The 25,408-nt window shown below is 38.7% G+C and overlaps 2 protein-coding genes across 2 annotated transcripts in view; both read right to left on the bottom strand.

Annotated features, from left to right (window-relative positions):
- The window catches only part of CCBE1 (collagen and calcium binding EGF domains 1), a 376,897-nt gene that overhangs the window by 140,786 nt on the left and 210,703 nt on the right, over nucleotides 1-25,408 (bottom strand). The window lies entirely within an intron of this gene.
- Nucleotides 15,650-16,794, bottom strand: LOC123237540 (glyceraldehyde-3-phosphate dehydrogenase). Its single transcript, XM_044664521.1, has one exon. It carries the CDS (start codon nucleotides 16,718-16,720, stop codon nucleotides 15,839-15,841), a length of 882 nt encoding a protein of 293 aa, XP_044520456.1. The 5' UTR covers nucleotides 16,721-16,794; the 3' UTR covers nucleotides 15,650-15,838.

Below are 25,408 nucleotides of genomic sequence, written 5' to 3'. Positions count from 1 at the left end.
ATAAGCTTTGGAGATTGATCCAGAGGGCCTCAAATGGGCTAGTACCCTTGCTACAATAATTACCTACCTCAGGGCAGATAAGGGCAGATAACCCTAAGAATTAGCAATTAGTATTTATTCCTAAGAACTTATGGTGTGCATTTATAATAATTGGTTAAGATCCAATCTCAACCCGCAAGGAACTTACTAGTCTTGTGAGGGGAAGGGAATCTTCAGCCAATTGACTCCAATGAAAAAGCCTTTAAGACAGAAGATTCTGAAAATGTGGAATTACAAAAAGATCCCAATTTATGGCATAATGTCAGTTAAATATGAAGGTGTAGACACTCTCAAGTGCTTTCATGGTGTAATGTGATTTTTAAAAGTTCATAGATTTTTACTGGCTTTTATCAACCATGCAAACTCTATAAAACTCTTTTTTGGAGAGATATTATCAAAATACAGAACTTCTCCAGTTCCTTAATCATTCTTTCATTATTCCTCAGTCGACAGTAGAAATTTTTATGGTCCAAAGTAGAATCATAAAACACTCTTTGCCAAAAAACATTTAATCTTTTGTATTATACTTATATTCAAAAATAGCTATGTGATAGTGAAGATGACTATTTTAAGTAAGTAAAAGCTTTGCAGAGTTGAAAATTAAAAGCCAAGATCTCAAGAGCTTAAAAAATTTAATTTTCCTTTCCTCCCAATTATGGCTTTGATCTGTATAAGTAATGTGAATTGGAGTTGATTTCATTATTTCAACATAACTATTTTTCAATGCATATTTCCACTGCTCTTGAGGGTGGTGTGATGAGATGATAAACTGTAACATTGAGTATTTGGAGAGCAAATGAACCCAGAGGGATCTTAAACTACAAGCCACATTTTTCTTCTCCCTTTGGTCTGCCTTTGCCAAACTGGGAATCATCATAGGGCTCCAATAGGATCCCAGAGACTAGAATAATGTAACAACAGCAGCGACAAGATAGCATCCTACTAAAAATCTGCCTTGAGATGAAGAACACTGGTTTTTTTTTGTTCATCATCTCAAGGCAGATTAATACCACTTTATCTAAAGGAAGAAGAATATCTCTAGTTGTTCTCAGAGTACATAATAAATTAATTAAAAGTTGCAGAAATACTTGCTTCACTGATAATAGTTACACACTTCTAGATTTGCAGAATGCAACAGTAGGCATTTCCTCCAGATGGGGTCTATGAAATAGAAAAGATCTAAGAATGGAACAAAAGATCTAAGAGTGACCTTCCATGGTCATGTCAATATTCCCATGAGCTAAACCAACAAGAACAAGTCAGTAAAGCAGCATCAAACAAATGACTGGATCACCAGGATTTGTTTATGAAAATGCAAAGGTTTATGATGGGTATAAAAGATCAGGCCATTGCTACCAGAAGGTATAAAGAGGCCATCCTTAATAAATCCAGACTTGGTGGTCTATATAGACATTGCAGCACAATGCTAGAAACTGGGTAACGTATCATTACAGGTTGCAAAAAGTTATCATTTATTGAATGTGCCTAGGAAGGTATGATCAGGGAGGCAGCTAGGTGGCTTGGTGGGTTGAGAAGCCAAGCCTAGAGATGGGAGCTCCTGGGTTCAAATGTGACCTCAGACACTTTCTAGCAATGTGACCCTAGGCAAGTCATTTGATCCCTGTTGCCTAACCTTTCCCACTCTTCTGTCATGGGATCAATACATTGATTCCAAGATGGAAGGTAAAGGTAAAACAAAAACAAAGGATGGTATGATCAAGGGACCAGACTTAAACACCAAATACAAATGGATGATAAATTTCAATAAGGCAAATATAAATACCAAAATATCCTTGATAATTAAAGGAATAAATTATAGCAGATGTGCCCAAGTTCCATCATGCAGAAAAGCTATTGCTCACAATCACCTGTAGATAATCCTGACCATAAAAATTTAAAAACAATATTTTCAGTTTTCTCCATTTGAGGATGTGTCCAAGGTTGCTATGCATATTCCTTTACTCTTCTCCTGGCCCTGACTCTTAGGACTTCTTTTTCTTGCCCTTGTACAAGAATGTTTACCTATCTCCATCCTCAATTCCCTTTAAAGTGTTGTCTTCCCCCATTGGAATGTGAGGTCCTTAAACTATCTTTCTTTTTGCCTTTATTTGCATTCCCAGTACTTGGCACTGTGTCTGGCACATGGCGAATAGTTAATAAGTACTTTTTCTAGTTATCTAGTGGATGTTATTATACCAAAAACTCTATGGATTATGAATGAAGAGCTCTAAAAATAAATGCCCAGCAGAAGAAATTAAAGCCTTGGAGGACCAGGATAAAGTACCTATTATTGCTTTCAATCTATCTGCTATTGGAAATATCACAAAGAAAATTTCTATGAGCTTATGAAAGATGAATTTATATCATAATATTTTTACTCAATTGCAAAAGCAGACTTTTTTCCCATCCATACAATTTTGTTGTTGCTGCTTAGCTCTTTTTAGTCATGTTTGACTCATCATGACCCTGCTTGGGGTCTTCTTGGCAAAGATACTGGAGTGGTTTGTCATTTCCTTCTCCAGTTCATTTTATAGCTGAGGAAATTGAGATAAACAGGGGTAAGTGACTTGTCCAAGGGCACACATCTAAAAGGTGTCTGAAGCCAAAGTCTTCCTGACTCCAGACCTAGCACTCTATCCACTGCATCACTTAGCTGCCCTACCTGCATAATAGCTTGCCAAATAGTAAACATAAAAGAACAGTATTAAGAAAATGAGTTGCCTTGGGAACATTTCTTTATTAATACCATCATGACAAAAAAATAATAATCTCTTCACAGCCCAGCCCATAATCCATATGATTAGGAAAGAAGAAAAGAGGGGTGGAGACAAGAGCAAAGTAGGAGATCGCCAGCCAATCTGATGCACAATCGAAAATGTATATGCATTGAGACTTTTGCAGAAGTTATGAAGGCCTAGAAAAAATCTTAAAACATTTTTTTTTCACAGAAGTAAAACATTTCATTTTTCACTTGTTTATATGGGTATTGGATGTGGGATTTTGGTTTTTAAAAGATTGTTACAAAAATGAATAATATGGAAATAGGTATTGAGTGACAATATATGTATAACTCAGTGGAATTGCTTGTCAGCTCTGGGAGGGATGAGGGGAAAAGAGGAGGAAAAGAACATGAATCATGTAACCATGGAAAAATACTTAAATAAATTAAAAAATGCTAAAAAAATTTAAAAAAAGGTTTTTTTACACCCTTACTTTCTGTCTTGGAATCAATACTAAGTATCACTTCCAAGGCAGAAGAGCAGTAAAGGCTTGGCAACTGGGGTCAAGTGACTTTCCCAGGGATACACCGCTAGAAAGTGTCTGAGGTCACATTTGAACCCAGGACCTCCCATCTCTAGGCCTGGCTCTCAATCTACTAAGCCACTCAGTAAATCTACTACAGCTGCCTCAGTGGCAAGAATCTTAATAGATATTTTATTGACTAACTGATTATGCTACTCAGAACCATCATAATGATCAGCTTGACCCAGACAACAGTGGAATGGTGCCACGTGAAAGAGAATAGAATAAGCATGATAATTGTTCTCCTTTTCTCAAAAGTGTAGACATTATATCACCTTTTCTGTTTGTTTACTTCTCAAAGAGGCCCATAATGGAACAAGGGAGGGAAGGTAGAAAGGTCCTAGAAAATCTCTGACCCTTAATGCAATGTCATGTCCTGTTCTCCCTTCCTCCTCTACTCTCTGTAAGTGAGTAACTCTCTAAAAGAGTGAGCAAACCATGGAAAATTTAGTCCCATGAGTTTTTTTTCAGTAGTAGTATTAAGGGATTTCCCCAGAGGCAATGAGGACCACTGGCACATTGGATGGACCCTCTGTGGTGAACCTATAGAAGGATAGGGATAATAGTTACATAGAATAAGTAGGCATGAATTGGTTGCTACCAGCATCTTTGAAGGGAATACCTACTTCAGTGAGATTATAGATCTAGTTGAGTTTTTTTTTAGTTTTTAAAGATAAAACTGCTTACGAAAAGCTAAAACATCATTAACCTTTTTCATTTAGACAAATTTCAGATTATTTGTCCCTTCCCCAGGCCTTAGTTTTCTCCTCCATAAATTGAGAGAATTTGACTAGATGAACTCAATGGTCCTTTCCACTTCTAAATCTATGATCCTGTGGCAAGAGCTAATATTTCTATGAGTAACCAACATTTTCTTTCCAACCACATAAGAACACTCCTGCACCAAAAGCATGGTTTTTACAAGAACTGTGGGAGTTGCTATATTACATACATACAGAACCATGTCTTCAAATTTCTGAACTACAAATCCACAAGAAACCAGGGCAGAGAGGCAACTTCGGTGTAATAAACCATCAACCAGAACTTAAGTAACAAAGACTTCAATTTATGTAAACAGTTCAGGGAGTAGAATCCTTGGCAACCCAAAAGGAAAAACTGGTCCAAAGTGTGTTTGAATCCTCAATGAGTCAGTAGCTTTTGTTTGCCTAGCAGAGCCTGTATCTTCCCCCCAACTCTTGAGTCTGAGATCAGATCCACCACCCTATCCAGTCATCCAGTGTTTGCTCAGGATGGTTAGTGTGTCTTTTTAGGAGGAAAGAAGCTCTCTGTCTGAGTGGCACTTCCTTATCTAGTTAGGATGTTTAGAAAAGGAAACCTTTTGTTTGTTTGAGAGGTACTTAAAGGTCAGCTCTAGTCTCCCAACCTTTCCAGCTGCACCTAGTGGGAGGTAAAAGCTATTCATCTGTGTACACGGGCCTCAGAGAGTTCCTCTTGGTGTCTTTATGCGTCTGTCGGTAGTGTTTTGAGACACAGAAAATGAAAATAACTTTCTCCTCTTCCTACCACTGATACAGTCCCTCAATCTATACTGAAGTGTTTTTTAACTCAATTAGAATGAATTGAAAGTAAGTATTGCTGACTCCAGATTCATCACAGTACATTGTTACTCAGTCTTTGCTGATAAAATATATACACAGGTAATTATAAAACAAAGTATATTGTTCATATATGGCACTATGAGATTATATGAGGGCAAAATAACTTCCAACAGTGTGTGGAGTGAGAGTGAAGAACTGTCTCAGAGAAGGTGACATTTGAACTAGATCTCAAAGGCCAAGTAGAAAATCTAAAAGTAGAGATAAGGGGTAGGAAGAAATTCCGGGCATCAGGAATAACAGGAAGAATGATAAGAAGCCAGGGAGATGAAAAAATATGAGCCCCATTCAGAGATGTTGACTAACCCACTTTGGCCGGGGGATAGAAGTAGGAGAGGAATGAAAAATAATGTTACAAAAGTAGTACTGCCCCAAGACTGTAGAGGGCCTTGAATGCTAGGAACAAAACCTCTCCCAAGAGTCTCTCTAAAAGAATATTCAATTTTGTGTATGGATTTTTTATTTGTGAATGCACTCATATGACATAAAATTTCAGCCAAAAAGCAAACAAAAAGACCATCACCCCCCCCAACCAAACTCTTTTCCTGTTTCTATCTTGTATAATTTTGGTTTGATTCTTATTACCAGGAATGACAAAAAAACAAATTTGACAATCAAAGTTGATTTATAAAACACAAAATTATATATATATACACATATATATGATATTTTAAAAACAAAAATCGATTTGTAAAAAAATTGCAAGGTTCAGTTGATTGAGAGCCATGCTCAAAGTTGGGAAGTACTCAGTTCAAATGTAGCCTCAGATACTTCCTAGCTGCGAGATCCTGGACAAGTCACTTAACTCCCAGGGCCTAGCCCTTACCCCTCTTCTGCCTTGGAGCCAATACACAATATTGATTCTAAGACAAAAGGTGATAGTTTTGTTTTGTTTGTTTGTTTGTTTGTTTGTTTTAACACTCTGGGATTCTTTGGAAAACCTGGCATCTGCTTTGGTTTGGGGCAAAAGCACCAAGAAAATTGTTGAGAAGATGAGATTTAAAAAAGACTTTGGCAAATAGAAAATCGTGAGTTCCTTAAAAATCCACTATATCTCTTTGTTTTGAAACCAGTTTCTGCTAAAAACAAATTTGCTTTGTTAATCACTATTCCTGGAGTACTGGACCTTACAGTGTGAGAGATTTGCTGTTTTTGTTTTTGTTTTTGTTATTTGGGGGCAGGGTAGTTTATCTGTAGTATTTCTATTCCTCAACCTGGGATTTCAACCATTTGCTTGACTATTATCCAAAGTAATTTTGCTTATGTTAGGCCATTGCTGTTTTTATCGAGAGGAGCAGCAGTGAATGAAATCCATCACTTTGGCTGTTTCAACTATTCCAGAGATTCTCCCCCCCCCCTTTTCCCCACCAAGTCAGTTTGGGCAGTTCCTATCTACTTACCTAAGCAAAGCTTGCAGCCCTTCCTCAGGCTCAACTGGATACCCCACCTGAGCCAAGCTGAAATGTTCCCCATCTCTCCTGGCTGTTCAGAGCTCAGGCAAATGAGCTGTACATCAGAAGGTGATTTGGAGCAATCAGACACATCCCTCTCAAGAATGTGTTGGTGGCTCAGCTGCTATGGGAAAACCTCTTCCTTCAAACCCAGGAAATCTCAGGACATTTTTTTAAAAAGAGGAATGTCACAGACCAGGGAAATGATGCTTCTTCAGCAGCACAGAGTTCATAAAATGAAGAGAAAAGAGGTACTTTAAGAAAAGAGCAAACCAGATTCCTTGAAAAATGTGTGATTTCCTATGCATGTTAGAAAGGAAACACAGCAGGCAAAGGGGCCCAGAGAAGGGAAGCAACTTGCTGATTTTATAACATGCCATGTTTCATGTAGGAATATTATTCTACTTTTTTCCCTGCCAGTAGATGATGCACTTCATTTTTTTTAAAAAAACCTCTTACCTTCTATCTTAGAATCAACACTTTATCTTAGTTCCAAGGCAGAAGAGTGGCAAGGGCTAGTCAATGGGAGTTAAGTGACCTTCCTGAGGTCACACAGCTAGAAAGTGTCTGAGGTCAAATTTGAACCCAGGACCTCCCATCTCTAGACTTGGCTCTCAATTTATTGAGCCATCTAGCTGGCCACTGATTATGCATTTTTAAATCATTTCTCTAAGTGGTTGAGGTAAAATTGCTAACAATAGAGCCTGGCCAGCAAGATGTTGGGTTTCTTAAATAAATGAGTTTGTAAGATCCATATCGCTGGCTATATCAAGCAGAGGTGACCTCTTTAGGGTCTGCTCAACATCTGTTTTGTATAGTATATTCATGCTTCAGATAAGGATTGAATTAGAGGTCCCGTACAACTCCAGAATTCTGGGATTCTATGACATCTTAGAAACCGGAGCAAGGAGAAAATGAGTCAAGCAAATTTGTAAGCTGGGCAACTAGGTGATGCAGTAGATAGTGCCAAGCCTGGAGTCTGGAACACTTAGCTTCCTGAGTTCAAATCTGGTCTCAGATGCTTTCTAGCAGTATGACCCTGGGCAAGTTATTTAAACCTGTTTGCCTCAGTTTCCAAATCTATGAAATGAGCTGGAGAAGGAAATGGTAAAGATCTCTGGTATCTATGCCAAGAAAACCCTAAATGGGGGTTGCAAAGAGTCAGACATGATTGAAATGACTTGACAACAAGTTAGTAAGCTGGAGGTCCAGGTCAAAAGGCCCAGCATCTAGGGCTTAACATTTTATACCTTGAAGTATCCTCCCTGTCCTTCCCCAGTCCTCTAAACTCACAGGATTGAAGATTAAGCATTAAAAAAAAGAAACTAACCAGAAAGCTTATCATTCAAAACAAATAGAAATATAAACGACTATTTATGGAACTACAAACTCAAATTTGTTTTTAGAATGTACCTTAACAAGTTAATATCATACAGTTCCTTTTCACTTCCATGTCTCCTCAATTCTTTTTCTTCTGTTGTTTTTTCTAGATTTTGAAGCAATTGGGCCATTACAGGCTAGGGGAAGGAATAGGAAGAGAGGGGATTGAGATTTTGGTGTTGAGGAAGAGGGAAAGGATCAACTAACAAATATATTTCCTGGGTGCTCATGAAGGGCAATGATCTGCTTTATTATGAGACATATGAAGAGAATCTAAACAGATGGCCACTTTCTTTAAGGAGCTGATTGTTTGCTGGAGGAACAAGAATGAATACTAGGCAGAGCCAGTGTCCACTGGATGTAATAGACAATACATGCTCTGGGATTTCATAGCTACGGGCCATTGCCAAGCAAGACAAGGGTCAGAGAATAGATTAATATAGTTACTGCTGAACATACATGTAAGTTCGTAACTGGAGAAAAAGCTTGAAAGGTTAATTAAGATCAGATGGTGGGGAGATTTGAATGAGAACTATGGAGCTCAGATTATACTATTATGACTATCTGTATACAAGTATATTTTTCCTTTTCTAAATCATGTAAGATCCTAAAATAAGGTTCCATAGGATAGGTACATGTTCTAGACCAGTGGTTCCCGGACTTTTTGGCCTACCACCCCCTTTCCAGAAAAAATATTACTTAGCCCCCTGAAAATTATTATTTTTTAAAAATTTTAATAGCAATTAATAGGAAAGAAATGCACCTGTGGTCATCACCACTTTCCTGGATCGCTGCAGCACCCAGCAGGGGGCGGTAGCACCCACTTTGGGAATCACTGTTCTAGACCATCACTGTCCAAGCTCTAGTCTTCCTGACTCTCCCAGACTTTCTTTACAATAGCCTGGAAATCTCTTAACCCAGGAAGCTGGATCTGCTTGTGGACTACCTACACTGGAAGTCCTATCCATCCTTCCTCCACTCTCCCTCTTATTGGCCAGTTCCTCCCAGGACCTCCATTTTTAGGAGGAGGTTAGGCCAGCTTGTTTTCTGTCCTCTCCAGGCTGCCTTCCTGACTCTCTGGCACTTTCTCTACAATCCAACCACTTAACACAGTGCTTGGTACTTAGTGAGCAATTAATAAGTGCTTGTTGTTGTAGTAGTGGTTGTGGGGATGGAGGAGGTAAGGAGGCAGGGTATACTAGTCAGGTACCAATTTTAACGATGAGTACTATTCGATTTTTACGCTAATCAGAGAGATGCTATGGCATAGTGGAATGACCATTGACCTGGGAATCAACAGAGAGGTTTTAGTCTTGCTTCTGATAACTGATTAACTGTGTGATCTTGAACAAGTCTTTCTGGGCTTCAGTTTCTTAATCTTTATAATAATGAAAGTAAACTAGATAATCTCTAAGGTCCCTTTCTAAGGTTGAATTTCAAGTTAGAGAAACTGAATTCGAATCCTGTATTTGTCACTTGATATGTCTGTAACCTTAGGCCATTCACTTAATTTCTCTGGACCTCAGTTTATTCACCTATAAAATGATGGAGTTGAATTGGGCAGCTAGGTGGTGCAGTGGGTATAGTGCTGGGTCTGGAGTTAGGAAGGCTCATTATGAGGGCAGCTGGGTGGTTCAGTGGATGGAGAGCCAGGCCTAGAGATGGGAAGTCCTAGGTTCAAATCTGGTCTCAGACATTTCCTAGCTGTGCGAACCTAGACAAGTCACTTAACCCCCATTGCCTATACCTGACCACTCTTCTGCCTTGGAATCAGTACAGAGTAATGATTCTAAGATGGAAGGTAAGGGTTTAAAAAAAAAGACTCATCTTCTTGAGTTCAAATCTGACCTCAGACAGGTAGTAGCTGTGTGACCCTGGAAAAGTCACTTAACCCTCATCTGTAAAATGAGTTATAGTCAGAAATGACAAACCACTTCCGTATCTTTGCCACGAAAACTCTAAATGGGGTCACAAAGAGTCAGACATGACTGAAACAACTCAACAACAACAATGCACCAGATACTACGCTAAACACTTTAGAGATATTACCTCATTTTATTCCTAGAGAGTCAGGAGGCTATCTGCTTTGAAGATCTTAAAGGGGAGCAATATAATGGGCTATATGAAGAAATTTTATGATAGGGCTCCAGAAATAATTATGTGACACTTAATGATATGCCTGCATATAACTGGGTCTAATATAGGAGAGAAAGAGGGAGGAGGATGTACCCACCTGGTGCTAGCTACCCTGGGTAAAACCCCTAATCATTTAAGTTCTCATTATAAAACCAATATGGAACTAACAATTTTTTATGTGGATCACTTCATAGAATGGAAAAAATAAAACAGCTGCTTCCAATTTCTTCTACGATTTCAAACTGCATTTTCCTCTCATGAGTGTGATGAAAATGTACTAATACTCAAAGGATCCATGATTTCATCAATGTGGAGAAAGTTCCTTGCTCAGATTAAGTAGCCTATAAATGTAGGAGACACATCTTTGGGAGCTGCATAAGCCATATCTCTAGAATGTGGCTAGTGTCAGAGGGAAGGATTTGAACTAAAGGATTCTGGATTGCAGGCAGCTAGGTGCAAAATAGATAGAGTGCAGGACCTGGAGTCAGGAAGAATCATTTTCCTGAGTTCAAGTCTAGCCTCAGACATTTATTCTCAGAGTGACCCCGGGCAAGTCATTTAATCCTTTTTTGTTTGCCTCAGTTTCCTCATCTGGAAAATGAGCTAGAGAAGGACATTAAAAACCCCTCTAAGATCTTTACCAAGAAAACCCCAAATGGGGTCACAAACAGACAAGACACAACTGCAAAATGACTAAACCACAAATCATTACCAGGAAGTTCTCCCAAAGCAACCTCTCTAACAAGAATCTTATTTTAGTAAAACACACAAAAAAAGGCCTTTTATTTATATATCTTTTGTGCAAGGCTCAATAGATTGTCTTTTCTTAAGTCATTAGAATTCTTAAAAACCAGCCTGCCCTTAGAACAGACCTGAGCAAGCTGAGTCATCTCCCATCAAGGAAAGGCTTTCAAAGGTTTCTTCTATAAATTGCTCATTCATTCATTTACTCAACAAACATTAAGCACCTGCTGTGAAAATTTAGTTCGGACACATTTCCTGCAAAGAGCTTATATTACTCCTACTTTCCTTCTCCCCAGGAAAACACAGGAGAAATTGAGTAATGTACTATCATTTCCAACAAAGTAGAAGAGACTGTATCTCTGTGTTGGATGTTTGTTATCCTTTGCTCTGATTAACCGTGTCCAAAATCTAATGTGATGGGAAACCTTCTATAACTCTCCTAAGAATACAAAAAGAGCGATGTACCAGTTCAGAATAAATGGTCTTGCTAGATTCCAGTGTGCTACTTATGAAGGAGCTTGAGCTCCAGAAGCCATCGGAGGAACCTTTCCTGAGCTTATTTGCTTCTCCCCCAATTTTTTTTTAGATAGAGTTGGGCAGAATATAACAGATATGAAATATTCCATGCATCCAACATTCCACGCAGCATTATTAGTTTGATTTAACTATTTTACCTTGTAACAAGTGACCTCTCATGAAATGGGAGTAATCTGTAAATGTTTGCTGTCTAAAGGCAAGACAAACCCCACCCCCAAAAAACTTTTAAAATCTACATTAAATAGTATAGGATTGAATGAGGGTCCCAGGAGTACCCTGCTGGAGTTGAACTCCTGCCACTTTAACACTGCATAGTTAACAACTACTTTTGAGTATGACCATCTAATCTGTACTGAATAATCATTTATTATTAATATTATCATAGTATGTACTATGTAACATATGCTAATCTATTATAATCTATTATTCCATTATTCACCTTCTCCACAAGAATAGTAGGAAATACTTTTACAAAGGCTAATTTTATTTTTTAACTCTTATTTTTTGTATTAGCAATAACTAAGACAGAAAACATTTGAACCCAGGTCCTTCAGACTCCAGGCCTGGCTCTCTTTCCACAGTGCTACGTAGCTGCTTCATCAAAAGCTAATTTTAAATCTCAGTAAACTCTATCCATAGCATTCTCCTCATCTACTAATTTAACAAAAGAAGAAATGAGTTAATCTAGCAGGATATGTTCTTTATGAAGTCATTCTCACTTTTTGTAATTACCACTTCCTTTCCCAAATGCTCATCAAACATCTTTTTCTAGAATTTTCTAAGGAATCAAAGTTAAACCTACTAACTTTTAGTTTGATTTATTTCGCTGAGAATATGTTTTCAGCATACTATAATGCCTTCATTTGGTTGCCTCTAAGCTGTATTCAAAGTGCAAGATCTTGGTTTAAAGAGTCATTAAAGATGGCATCTATACCCCAACGTTTCTGGTCCTACCTAAGAAAGCTATCAAATCTATCTAAGTAGTTTTTTCTAGTAACAGAAGGAGAACTGCAGCAAATAAGATTCAAATTCGTGAGAGTGCTCTTTAAAGCTGAGTAGTAAATTTCAGCCATGGTTTAATCTTCAAAGAAATGCTTATTGTTCATTGCCAAAATCCGCAAGCAGATTGATGTTTTCTCTTCTTAATTTCCATTCCCAAATATCTCTGATGAACCCATTATACCTCAGGACATCTCTGTTCTAGTAAACAGATTTATAGTGAGCTTTCAATATAGATTATCCCAAATTTTATGTGAATAAACTGCTAAATAATTTAAGTATTTCAGTGTCAGAAAGGCACTGAAACATCTGTCCATTAACAAAAAAATGTCTATCATACATCTTTCCCTCTTATCTATGTAAGAAAGATATATGGCCAGTTCTCTGATGCAAAGCATACTATTAGGTGTACCATTAAAGACAAAACTTTCAAAAAGGTGAACTTAAGAAAGGCATGCAACATCTGCCCTCAATCATAAGCACTGCTAGCAAAGCATGCTTCACAGGATGTTCGACTATGTCTTGACTGTTAGAAGAACACTTTCTGATGAAGGCGATGGCCAAGAGAGAAGAACAAAAAGCAGGTGGTGTGTGGAAGATGAGCTCTGATGGGACATCCATGGAAGTGAGGCAGGATAGAGTAATGGACAGAAGCCTCAAGTCGAAATCTGAGAAAAGTCTGGCCTCTAGTTCTGGCTTTGGGTAAAGTCTTGATCTTGGGGAGTTTGTTTCACACCTCTTGAGACTTTGTTTTTGCATCTGAAAGGCAGAGGGAATGGATGGCCTGGATTACCTCTATCAGCCCTTTTGCTTTAACATTCTATGGTTCTCTAGCAACTCTGGGGTGCCAGGATTGGACAGTTTGGTATGATGACTAATTTTGTTGTGAATATTAGAGATCAGGAATTGTGAATAAAGTATTTTGGCTCACAATGAACATAGTTATTCTACAACCAATGTCCACTGTTTCCCATGAGGCCAGAGAGTCTGCCTTCATCTTCCTAGCAGCTAGAATGAGAATATGGCCATATATCTATCAAAAAATAGATATGAGGGGGCAGCTGGGTAGCTCAGTGGATTGAGAGCCAGGCCTAGAGACGGGAGGTTCTAGGTTCAAATCTGACCTCAGACACTTCCCAGCTGTGTGGCCCTGGGCAAGTCACTTGACCCCCATTGCCTACCCTTACCACTCTTCTGCCTTGGAGCCAATACACAGTATTGACTCCAAGACGGAAGGTAAGGGTTTTTAAAAAAATAGATATGAAAATGTGTCATCTAGAGTACTGTCATAACACCACATAGGGAGATGGGAGAGCTCTCAGAGGCCATATAGTCTAATCCATACCTGAATAGGCATCATGACAAATAATCAGCCCTGACAAGTGGTCATCCAGTCTTTACTTGGGGTTATCCCCAAAGGAAGCAAAGGAAAAGCCACCACCTTATGAGATAGCCCATTCCACTTTGGAGAGGGCTCATTGTTAGGATGCTTTTTCTCACATGGCGAAGAAATCCACCTCTGCAACTTCTACCAATCATGATGAGTTCTGTCTTCTGAGATCAATAATGACTCTAATGCTTTTTTTCCATTTGACAACATGAAAGTCTAAGACTTTTTCCATGTGATAACATAAAAATGAAGAGAATTCTCATGTCCTCCTCCAATTCTTCTCTTTTATAGGATAAATAAACTTCCATTTCCTTCACTCAATTTTCATAGGACCCTTCACCATTCCAGTCACTCTCCTCTGGTCAAGGCTACTACCATCTTTCTGGTCACTCAGGTCCATGACCACAGTGTCATCCTTGATTCCTCATTCTCCCTCACCCTGTATACCCAGTCATTTGCCAAATCCTTTCATTTCTTCCTGAATAGCATCTCTTAATCTGGGTCCTCTTCTCTACTCATCCACTCAGGATTCTTTTTCAGGCCTTTTTCACCTCTGACCAGAGTTATTGCCTCCTAATTATCTTGCTTGACTCAAGTCTCTTCCCACTCCCTGTTATCTTCTGCCAGAGAGATTTTCCTAAAGTTAAAAATCTGACCATATCTCTTCCCTCCATTCCCCAACAAACTCCATTGGCTTCCTATTGCCTTTAGGATTAAATATAAACTTCTCTGTTGGTAATTAAAGGTCTTCACAAATTTACCTCAATTTATCTTTCCAGAGTTATGTCATATCTCTCCCTTTTAAGCATCTTATGGTCCAGTCAAATTGACTTTTTTTTTTTAAACCCTTGTATTTCCGTGCATTTTCTCATAGGTGGAAGATTGGTAAGGGTGGGCAATGGGGGTCAAGTGACTTGCCCAGGGTCACACAGCTGGGAAGTGGCTGAGGCCGGGTTTGATCCTAGGACCTCCTGTCTCTAGGCCTGACTCTCACTCCACTGAGCTACCCAGCTGCCCCTCAAATTGACTTTTAAATTGTTCTCTATATACCACACTCCATTTCCCATTTCCATGCCTCTGAATGACTGTCCCCTACCTGGAATGCATTCTCTCTTCACCTTTGCCTCTTAGAATCTTTCAAGTCTATTTCAAGGCTCATCTCAAGAACCACCTTTCATCTAGCAGTGATGGTGAACCTTCTAGCAACTGAATGCCCAAACTGCAACCCTCACACAGCATGTGAGCCCCCTGCCTTAACCCAGACAGAGGAGGGAGGAAGCACTCCCATTGGCTGGTTGTGGAAGGACAGGTGAAATGAGAAATGTCCTGAGACGTGGTGGAGGGTTGTGGCATTCTCCAGCACACATGTCATGGGTTTGCTAACACAGATTGAAGACCTTCTCTTTCTCCCCAGCTGCTAATTCCAACCCCTCCCCCCAAAATAAATTTGTACCTACTGTATAAATATCTTCTCTCTATGTAAATATACATATCTACCTATATTATTATTGCTATTATTATAAATAACTAGCATTTATATAGAACTTTAAGATTTACAAGGCACTTTTCAAATATGATCTCATTTTGTTCTTACAATCTGGGAGGTAAGGGACTATTCTTATCCCCATTTTACAGATGAGGAAACTGAGGCAGACAATGGTTGTAATTTGCTCAGAGTCATATAACTATTAAAAGTTAGATTCAGGATTTGAACCTAAGTCCTTCTGATTTTCACACTCTATTAACTATATCACTTTCACTTTTGTCTCTCTTCCCAAGGGCCGGACAAGTACTGGCATACAACACAATATTAAAGAAATGTTTATTGAAGGGGGCAGTGAGGTATCTCAGCAAATTGAGAGCCATATCCAGAGATGGGAAGTCCTGGGTTCAAATATGACCTCATACACATCCTAGCTGTGTGACCCTGGGCAAATTATTTAACCCCCATTGTCTAGCCCTCATCTCTCGTCTGCCTTGGAATCAATGTACAGAATTGATTCTAAGATGGGAGGTTAAGTTTTTGGGTTTTTTTTTTTTTTGCACTGAACGTGATGACTTTATTGATGGTACACAAGATAGGACTATGCTCCTCCCCCCACTACAGGGGTGCCTGGGGCAGGGATGTGAAGAGGGCATGGGATCCCCAGCACAGGGACATAGGTTATTATGGATGTGGGCTCCCCAGTGGTGGAACTACTCTTTTTTTGGCTGGGGATGAAGATCCATCATGGCTTTCCACTTTACTCCTTGGTGGCCATGTACTTCATGAGGTCTACTACACGGTGGCTGTAACCATACTCGTTGTCATACCAAGAAATGAGCTTGACAAAATGGTCGTTGAGGGCAATGCCAGCGCCAGCATCGAAGGTAGAAGAGTGGGTGTCGCTGTTAAAGTCACAGGATACTACCTGGTCCTCTGTGTAGCCCAAGATGCCCTTTAAGTTCCCCTCTGCAGCTTGCTTCACCACCTTCTTAATATCGTCATATTTGGCAGCTTTCTCCAGGCGGCAGGTCAGATCCACCACAGACACATTGGGAGTAGGAACACGGAAGGCCATGCCTGTGAGCTTCCCGTTCAGCTCAGGTATGACCTTGCCCACAGCCTTGGCGGCACCCGTGGAAGCAGGGATGATATTCTGGGCAGCCCCACGCCCATCCCGCCACAGCTTGCCAGAGGGGCCATCTACTGTCTTCTGGGTAGCAGTAATGGCATGGACTGTGGTCATGAGTCCTTCCACAATGCCAAAGTTGTCATGAATGACCTTGGCCAAGGGGGCCAAGCAGTTGGTAGTGCAGGAGGCGTTACTGACGATCTTGAGGGAATTGTCGTATTTCTCATGGTTCACCCCCATCACGAACATTGGGGCATCAGCAGAAGGGGCAGAGATAATGACTCGCTTGGCTCTACCCTTCAAGTGAGCCCCGGCCTTTTCCATGGTGGTAAAGACGCCAGTGGATTCCACAACGTACTCGGCTCCAGCATCTCCCCATTTAATGTTAGCGGGATCCCGCTCCTGGAAAATGGTAATGGGTTTTCCGTTGATCACCAGCTTTCCATTCTCTGCCTTTACAGTGCCCTTGAACTTGCCATGGGTGGAATCATACTGGAACATGTAAACCATGTAGGAGAGGTCAATGAAGGGGTCATTGATGGCCACAATTTCTATGTCTTTGCAGCTGAATGTTGCCCTGGTCACCAGGCCTTCACCATCTTGTCTAAAGGATGCGACTGCAGCAGAGGATTCTGGCAGCGAGCTTGGGTGTAGAGCTCGTTTTTGTTTTTTTTTAAGAAATTTTTATTGATTGATTGATTGATTAAATAATTGCTGTTTCTCACTTGAACTACTACATCGCTCATCTTCAGGCATTAGCACTGGCAACTCCCCATGTCTAAAATGCCCTGTCTCTCACCTCTACTTCTTTCAAGACTCAGTTCAAATGCCTCTGTAAGAGTCCTCCTTCCCAGAGGTAAAATAGCCCCTTGAGTCTTCCCTCAGAATATGTATTTATTTACATGTTGTGTCTCTCATCTGTATATAAGCTCCTTGAAGGCAGGAACTGTTTTTCCTTTTCTTTGACTCCCCAGAGACTAGAACAGCCTAACAAATGTTTGTTGACTGATTGGCTACAACTTGTTAATGTTCTTTTTATAATGAGAATGGAACACAATACACTTACAGGACTATTGGTTTCCTCCTTCTGAACATTAAGCAGCCAAAGTTTTCATTTTTGGCTGTAATATGACTTTCAATTCATACTGAACTCAAAATTCACTAAAACTCCCAGACTGATTGAGCATCATCAATGATAATGGTATCAATGCTTTATTGGACCCCAAGTAATGCTAACACGATCCTTGCCCTCTAGGAGCTTACAATTGAAATAGGATCAGATCTATGTAAAAATAAACAACAATTCTCATCCCAAGTTCAAATTGGAGATGAATTCTGACTAATTACCACATGTATTATCCTGATAGTAAGTATGTCATCAAGAAAAAATAAAATCCTGGAGAACGAAAACATTCACAAAGAGTTCTGGAGCAACATTTCAATTGGCTTCACATGAGCCAAAGGCATTGTTCCAGTTCCATTAGAAATGTACTTTCTTTGGTCCAAATGAAGATGGGGATGAGGGAGAGTTGCATACCACAATCTCAGTGTGAGTCAAGAGTAAGTATGGCAAGGCATCCGAAGAAGAAAACACATTCTTAAGCTGCACTGAAAGGTACCAGGAGATGAATTTTTTAGTATGAGCAATATAGGTCTTGTTTTGCAACAAATCAAACATGGAAATATTTATTATATGATAACATATGTACAACCTATATCATATTGCCTGCCCTCTTGGGGGGGGCAGTGGGTGGGAGGGAATTTTTTTTAAAGTTTATCAGTTTCTTGTTGAATAGGAGAGTTAATGATAATCTATTTTAAAAAAGAAAGAAAAGAACATTCATAAATCATTTTAAAAATACCAAAAAAGAGTAAAAGAAAATGTAGAATGGAATCCAAATGAGCAAAGCAATGTAGAAACTACCATGTTAAATTTGACATGTATGTTATAAAAGCTGTTTATAATGGAGATTCACAATATCATAGGTAATCCTCTTTTTTCTATTCTTTGAATGTGTTTGTGTTTGTTAATGCTTATCAAGTTCATAGAATAAAAGAGAAAAATTTTTTAAAGATTACATCAGATTAGGTGGCTCAGTGGATGGAGAGCCAGGCCTGGAGATGGGAGATCCTGGGTTCAAATCTAGCCTCAGGCATGTGTGTGTGTGTGTGTGTGTGTGTGAGAGAGAGAGAGAGAGAGAGACAGAGACAGAGACAGAGACAGAGACAGAGACAGAGAGAGATCCTAAGCAAATCACTTAACACCAATTACCTAGCTCTTGCTGTTCTTTTCCTTTGGAACCACTTCTTATTATCAATTCTAAGACAGAAGGTAAGGGCTTTAAAAAATATATTATACCTCGGGGCAACTGGGTAGCACTGTAGATAGAGTGCCAGGCCTGTATTGGGTGTACCTGAGTTCAAATCTGGCGTCCAATACCTCCTAGCTGTGTGACCCTGGGCAAGTCACCTAACCCCAATTGCCTAATCCTTGCTACTCTTCTGCCTTAGAATTGATACTTCTAAGGCAGAAAGTAAGGTTTGTTATTTGTTGTTTTTAAAAAAAGGACTATATCTGGAGCACTGCCTTCAGCTCGGTGCCACATTTTAGAACATGTAAGCTGGAAAGCATAGAGTGGAAGATGACCAGGAGAGTGGAGGGCGTTTAAGGACTGGATGAAGGAACCAGAGATGGTGATCTTGAGAAGAGAACTATGAATAGGGCTATGAGAAGTGTCTTCAAGTATCTGAAGGGTAATCTTGTGGAAAAAAAGGTTAGACAATGAATGAATGATATAAAGAGTCAAATTTAGGTTTGAAGTAAGAAATGACTTCCTAATGATTAGGATGGAACCAGAGTTGGGAGGGACCTTAGTGGGCAGCTAGGCTACTCCCACATAGTGTTCAGATGATGAAATGGAGGTTATCATACACACATATTCACCTACATATTATATCATATCAAGTTTTATATGTGCATATATATATCTATGTATGTATGTGTCTATACATACATATATTGTCTGCTTTCTTGGGGAGGGGGCAAGGTGAGAGGAAGGGAAAATTTGATATATGATATATTTATATATCTATTTAGTTTATATGATATACCTATGTACATATATACACACACAAATCTAGATAGCTCTACACACACACACATATATATATAATACACATATAAAACTAACTATATATAATTGCCTAAATATTATATCACCATCTATATATTTACCTGTATTTTATATTACCCTACACACAGTTATCTTTATATTGTGTTTGGATGCTATTCCCCTTGTTAGATCATGAACTCCTTGAGGGCAGAAATTGTTTTGACCTTTTTTTCTATCTTCAAAGCTTACCAACAAGCACTGAACATAGTAAGCACTTAATAAACATTTGTTGACCTGAAATCCAGAGAAGATAACTAACTTGCTCGATGTCACATAGGTAGTAAGTAGCATAACTAGAATTAAAATTCCAGCCATCTTACTTCCAATCCAGCCTTCTCTAAACCTGCCTTCTTAAAAAGAGGAATTGAGTAAGAAGTAGTGGCTTGACTTTCACTAAAGGTCACCAGGGAAAGCCTTGATGACCACTTACATTGCAGAAGTCTGCTGAGGTCCCTTCCAACTTTAAAGGAGAAAAAAGGACTCTTATCTTCTGACTTCAAGTCAATACTAAGTATGAGTTCTAAGGCAGAAGGTAAGGGCTAGGCAATTGAGGTTAAGTGACTTGCTCAGGATCACACAGCTAGGAAGTGTCTGAGACCAGATTTGAACTCAGGAGCTCCAGTCTCCAGGACTGGCCCTCTATCCACTGAGCCATCCAGCTGCCCACATCCTGTCCATCTTTGAGAATCTGATTCTTGCTTTGGTAACTGGGAACTATACAATGTAGGCTCTAAGGGGTCATCACCAAGGCATTCTGAGATTCCATGTATATACATCTCTGTTTATCCTAGAAAGTGGTTTAAAATCTGTTTCCCCTAAGCCTGTTGGTTTTCCAACAACAAATCTGGGAATTACAGAGTAATAAGTCTCCAGCTTTCTCTAAGCACTTCCCAGTACATCCTCCTTAGAGAAATTATTCTTCCTAATAAGTGCGTCAAAATTGGGACTGTGCTTTTTGTTCTGGCAGTCTTCATATTGGAGACAATCCAATGGAATTGTTAGCTCAATGTTTAACCACCATCTGCAAAAGAGATATATAGGATGGTGGAAGGGGTGAAATTTCGGCCTCTGGTAAATAGATGAAAATAATTCATGAGGGACTCTGTTTTAATGATGTTGGGAAAGAATTCTTCTCCACATTACAGTTAGGTTTAGTTTCTCCTAGGTGAATATCTCATTTAACTACCTTCTGTTCTATAAAGTTTTTGTTTATAATTACAGTGTGCTTGTGTTAGTGCAGGCAATGCAAGGTTTTATTACTCTTGGAATCATTGGCAACTTTTAAAATGTGATTTCTCTTCTGATTAATCACTAATGTGCCTCTGTGATACCTTATCATGGTGTGAAGGTCTTTCTGATTTCCACAAAGCTAGGAGAGTGGAAAGCATGTGATGGTTTCCAAACTGGAAAGGCTCTGGGTATAATCCTAATTCTACTATTGTCTGAAGGCCATTCAGTTAGTTGGAGAAGCTACCTGGCAGAGTGGATAGGACTACATTGTATAGAATAGTTTTGGAATAAGAAAAGACATTAATTGTGGGTCTGGACAAATCTTTCAACATCTTTGAGGTTCACTTTCCTCCTTTGTAAAATCAATATTTTAGACTAAATGAATTCCAAAGTCCCTTTCCATCTCTAAAAATCTGATCCTATGTGTCAGCCATAGCAACTCTCGTAGGCCTTCTATTAAATCACTGGTTATACCCCTAAATGAAAAAACACATCTTTGAAGACCTCAAGTCTTTTAATCCAGTAGTTAAATTGAAGACAGGCATAGACTATTACCCCAAAAGTGAATTCCCTGCAGGATCTATAAGACTTATCAAAACTGGAATTGGGGCTGTGTAACACAGTCAGTAAATATAGAATTTGGTGTTGTTTCTGCAATGTTATTCATCATTCAAACTCAGCATCTTAGTTTTGGAAGGGATTTTAGTAGAGGACATGTGGTCTAACTTTTGACTCTGTGATTAATCTCTTCTATTCTATCTCTGCTAAATGAACTTAGATTGAAAGTTCTTAAAGAGTTGTTTCTCACCATTTGATTTGTTTTGTAAAATATCTAGCACAATGTACATACAATTGGACACTTAGACAAGGTTGTGGATGAGGCTGACTTGGAAAATATTAAAGAGAAGGGAAGAGGTAGAGAGATAAAAGAAAGAAAGCCATAGGGCATCATTCAGTGCCTTAATTTCCCCATCTGTAAGATTAAAATGTTGGAAAAGATGGTCCCTAAAGTCCCTTTCTAAGCTTTCACATATCAAATTCTTGTGATTTTACATTCTTGTGATTGTAAAAACATATAACTCCATCTCTCCACTCCTAACCTCCTACTTCTCATCCTGTCCAGAACCTCTGGACTAATGCCATAAAGTAAGTTCAGCTAGGAGGGTCTTGTAAACTCTCTGGCATTCTATCCAGTATGGTATTTGTAAAGTGATTCTTTTAGTACAAGTAGATGCTGCTGACTGTGCCTGGCCTTGGCAAATGAGTATACTTTTCATATATCCTTCTGAACTGAATATATTAACAATGAAAAGTGCTCTCAGAGCAGCTAATCTTCATGTTCTCCAATCCATGTAAGAAGTTGTTCCCCACCTCTGCCCTTGACAAGGCATTTCTCAAGTGGAGAAAATCTGACTTAAATTCCAAGTCAAGAGAAAGATTCTTTATTTTTTCTCAGCATTTTTTTCATTCCACCACAAAAATATCCTATGAAGTTGCAAACTCTAGAGTAAACAGAGTACTTTAGATCATTCTGGAGAACCAAAGGGTTAGTAGTATCTGGCAATTGCATCATACTGGAAACTAGAATTCAAAACTCACAGAATTAAAGAATTATGAGGGACCTGAGAAGTCATCTTAGTCCTATCCATACCTCTACAGAAATCTCCTGTATAACACGTGGTCATCCAGCTTTTGCTTGAAGATCTCCAGTTAAAAGGAATCTGTTACCTCCTCCTCAGTCAATATATTACATTTAAAATGGCTCTATTTGTTAATCAGTTTTCTCATAGATCAAGAAGAAATCAGTGTTTCTGTAAGTTCCATTTATTGCTGCTAGTTCTGTCTAAGGTATACCATCTTTCCAGTTACACAGGCTTGAAACCTCAGTATTATCCTCAATTCTTCACCCTCCATTATTCCACAGATCCAATGAAGTCAACAGATCATATCACATAATATCTTCAGAATATCTCCTGAATCCAATCTCCTTCTCTCCACTCACAGAGTGACCTCCTTCCTTGGTTCAGGTTCTTGTATCCTCTTGCCTGAACTATTGAATTTCTAATTGGTTTCTCTGACTCGTCTAGTATTTTTGTGCACAAAACTACCGTGTATTCATTTTGTATCTATTAAATCTATACTTATAAATGTGCAGATGGGCTCTCACATTAGAAAGCTGAAGGCAAAAAAAAAAAAAAAAAGAAAAAGAAAAAAGAAAGCTGAAGGCAGAGATGGTGTCACATTTGCATTTGTATCTCCCAGTGTCTATCACAATAAATGTTCAATAAATGCTTATTGATGGATTGAAGTCTTTGTCCTCTAATTCCTCCTTTATCCAGCAATAAACTTTAAAACACAGATAATAAACTTCATGAATATTTAATTTTAAGACATTATGCAAAGACCATCAAGGCACAGAGATTTTGAATGAACAGTCAGTTCCAGATGCATATCAAGGTCATTTAAAAAAGAGTAAATTTAAGATTTAATTCAGTTATATGTCATTCTATAGCTATCCCATATTCACTACTGTACTTCTTTCTGACTTTCATCACAGTATATTCTTTATTTAGAAAGAGTTACTAATGGCAAAAAAATGAAGTGAGAGAGGCATAATACTTTAAACACAAAGTTATCTTGTTCATTTTCTTTGAGATGCTGGCAAGGTTGCATGATATGTTAATTGGGCTCATAAGGCCCTATTTTGAATTCCCAAAGCAAACATAGATCTCCATCAAGGTAAGGGACTAGATCAAAGCAAGATAACCACTACAACAAGCAAGCAAACAAAAGACCCAAGATTTTTTTTAAAAAAATCCTAAAAGGCAAGTCAAAAGCATGGGCAAATAATGATCTTGCCTTAATATGACTACATACACACACACAGAGAGAGAGAGAAAGAAAGAGATAGTTGACACATACACTATATATCATTTTAATGTTCTTTATGCCTATACTGATCTCATAAATGGAATGTATTAGAAGTGACAATCAGCCTTTTAAAAGAATTTATATAATATAGCTGGGAAACCCACTATATTACTGATCTGTGGTTAACTAAGTGAGGCCAAGAAAGTTCTGTATTAGAGACAGCTTTTAAAATACATTTTGAGCTACAGCATACACACAAATTCTCTCTCTGCTTTTAATGCATTGCTACAGCACTACAATCTTATTTTTTATTTATCTGTCCTGCTAAGTGTCATTGTGGAAGCACCTAGTGAGGATTAGTTTCTCGTTTCCTTCCTTCTACATTATTTCTAGTATTGTTGATGATCTGATATAGTTCCACTGTGGGCAATTGACCCTTAATCAGCTTTTATTGATGTTCAGATACACTGAGTTTTTGATTAATGCACTGAACTAGATTTCTCCTTGGGATGCGAGCTCCTTGACAACAAAGGTTATTTAATCTGGATTCTACAAATCATCCATCTCTAGACTGGCCAGCCTTGTCACTTCTCACAAAAGTCACCAACCACTATTATTTGGAGAAACACTTAATGTGAAGCTGAAACTGAACATTTATCAAATATTTATTGGGCACCTTCTCTGGGAAAACCATGAATTTTTCTCCCCTCACCAATAAAAAAACAAACAATTATCATAAGAAGAGCCCAGCAAGCTTTTCAAATGCAAACTTTTCACAGTTGGACTATGTTTATGTGATTTTTCAGTCACAGTGACAATTTCTCCTAAGAAAACAAGATGGTGGCTGAAATTTTTTTAAATACTAGAAATAACAAATGTTTTATTTGTGGAATAAATTTGTGGAAAACTTCCAGTGTAGTCATGTTCTTTTTAGAAACAAGCCACACTTTTTGGCTTCTTGATTGATGTGCTCATCTGTGCCTTTTTTGGGTTTTTGTTTATGTTTTCCTCAATATATTGTGTCAAAATGGCATGTCGAAATAATATGTATTTTCATAAGCACAGTATTCATGCTGCCTGATGCTGCATTGTGATCATATTTTTCTCATAATCTTCAGTAAGAGATACATAACATTTTATCATGTATACCTCTAAGGCAGGGATATCTTGGTAACAGCTTAACAATAGGATCTATGGAGGGAAAAGTATACATGACACACTTTTAACTTTAATCTACATTAACATTTTCCCAGCACTTTCTTAGTTGTAGGTAATCAGCAAATGGAAAAAGTCAAGTCCTGATTTGTTTTGTTGTTTGTTTTTGTTTCAATTAGTCATGTCTGAATCTCCATGACCCTAACCGGGTTGTGGGTTTTTTTTGGGGAGGAGGGGTTGGCAAAAATATTGGAGTGATTTGCCTTTTCTTTCTCTAGCTCATTTTATAGGTGAGGAGACTTGAGACCAATAGGGCTAAGTGACTTTCCCAGGATAACACTACTAGTTTCTGAGGCTGAATTTTAACTCAGATCTTCCTAACTCCAAGACTAGCATTTTATTCATTGAGCCACCTAGCTGCCTTTGAGTTGTAGCATTTGCCAGTTTCTGAGGCACAAATTCTCATACTGAAAAGTTAATCTGTTCTCATGATCCAGTTTAAGCTTGCTCCAGCATACTCCTGATCTAAGGTCCTTTCAAGTTTTAAGTCCATCAACCTGTTAAATATGGCCAGAAGCATGACAAAGAGGGCTCTTCCATAAAGAACTAGCTTTGGAGTTCGGAAGAAGACTTCAAGACCTGTCCCTAGCACATATTCACTGTGAGACCAGGGGCAAGACACTCAGCCTCTTATTACTCTAGGTAACTGGGTAATTGTCTTGTAAACCAAGGGGTCCTGAGATCATTCTTTACTGGGTTTGGGGGCAGG

The sequence above is a fragment of the Gracilinanus agilis genome, chromosome 1 (genome assembly GCF_016433145.1).
Source record: "Gracilinanus agilis isolate LMUSP501 chromosome 1, AgileGrace, whole genome shotgun sequence".
Lineage (NCBI taxonomy): Eukaryota > Metazoa > Chordata > Mammalia > Didelphimorphia > Didelphidae > Gracilinanus > Gracilinanus agilis.
The sequence above is the reverse complement of the archived record's forward strand: the minus strand, read 5'-3'. Positions and strand labels throughout refer to the sequence as shown.

Bases quoted from the DNA above. Each gene is read 5' to 3' on its own strand.
- LOC123237540 (XM_044664521.1), bottom strand. From the start codon at position 16,720: ATGGTTTACATGTTCCAGTATGATTCCACCCATGGCAAGTTCAAGGGC.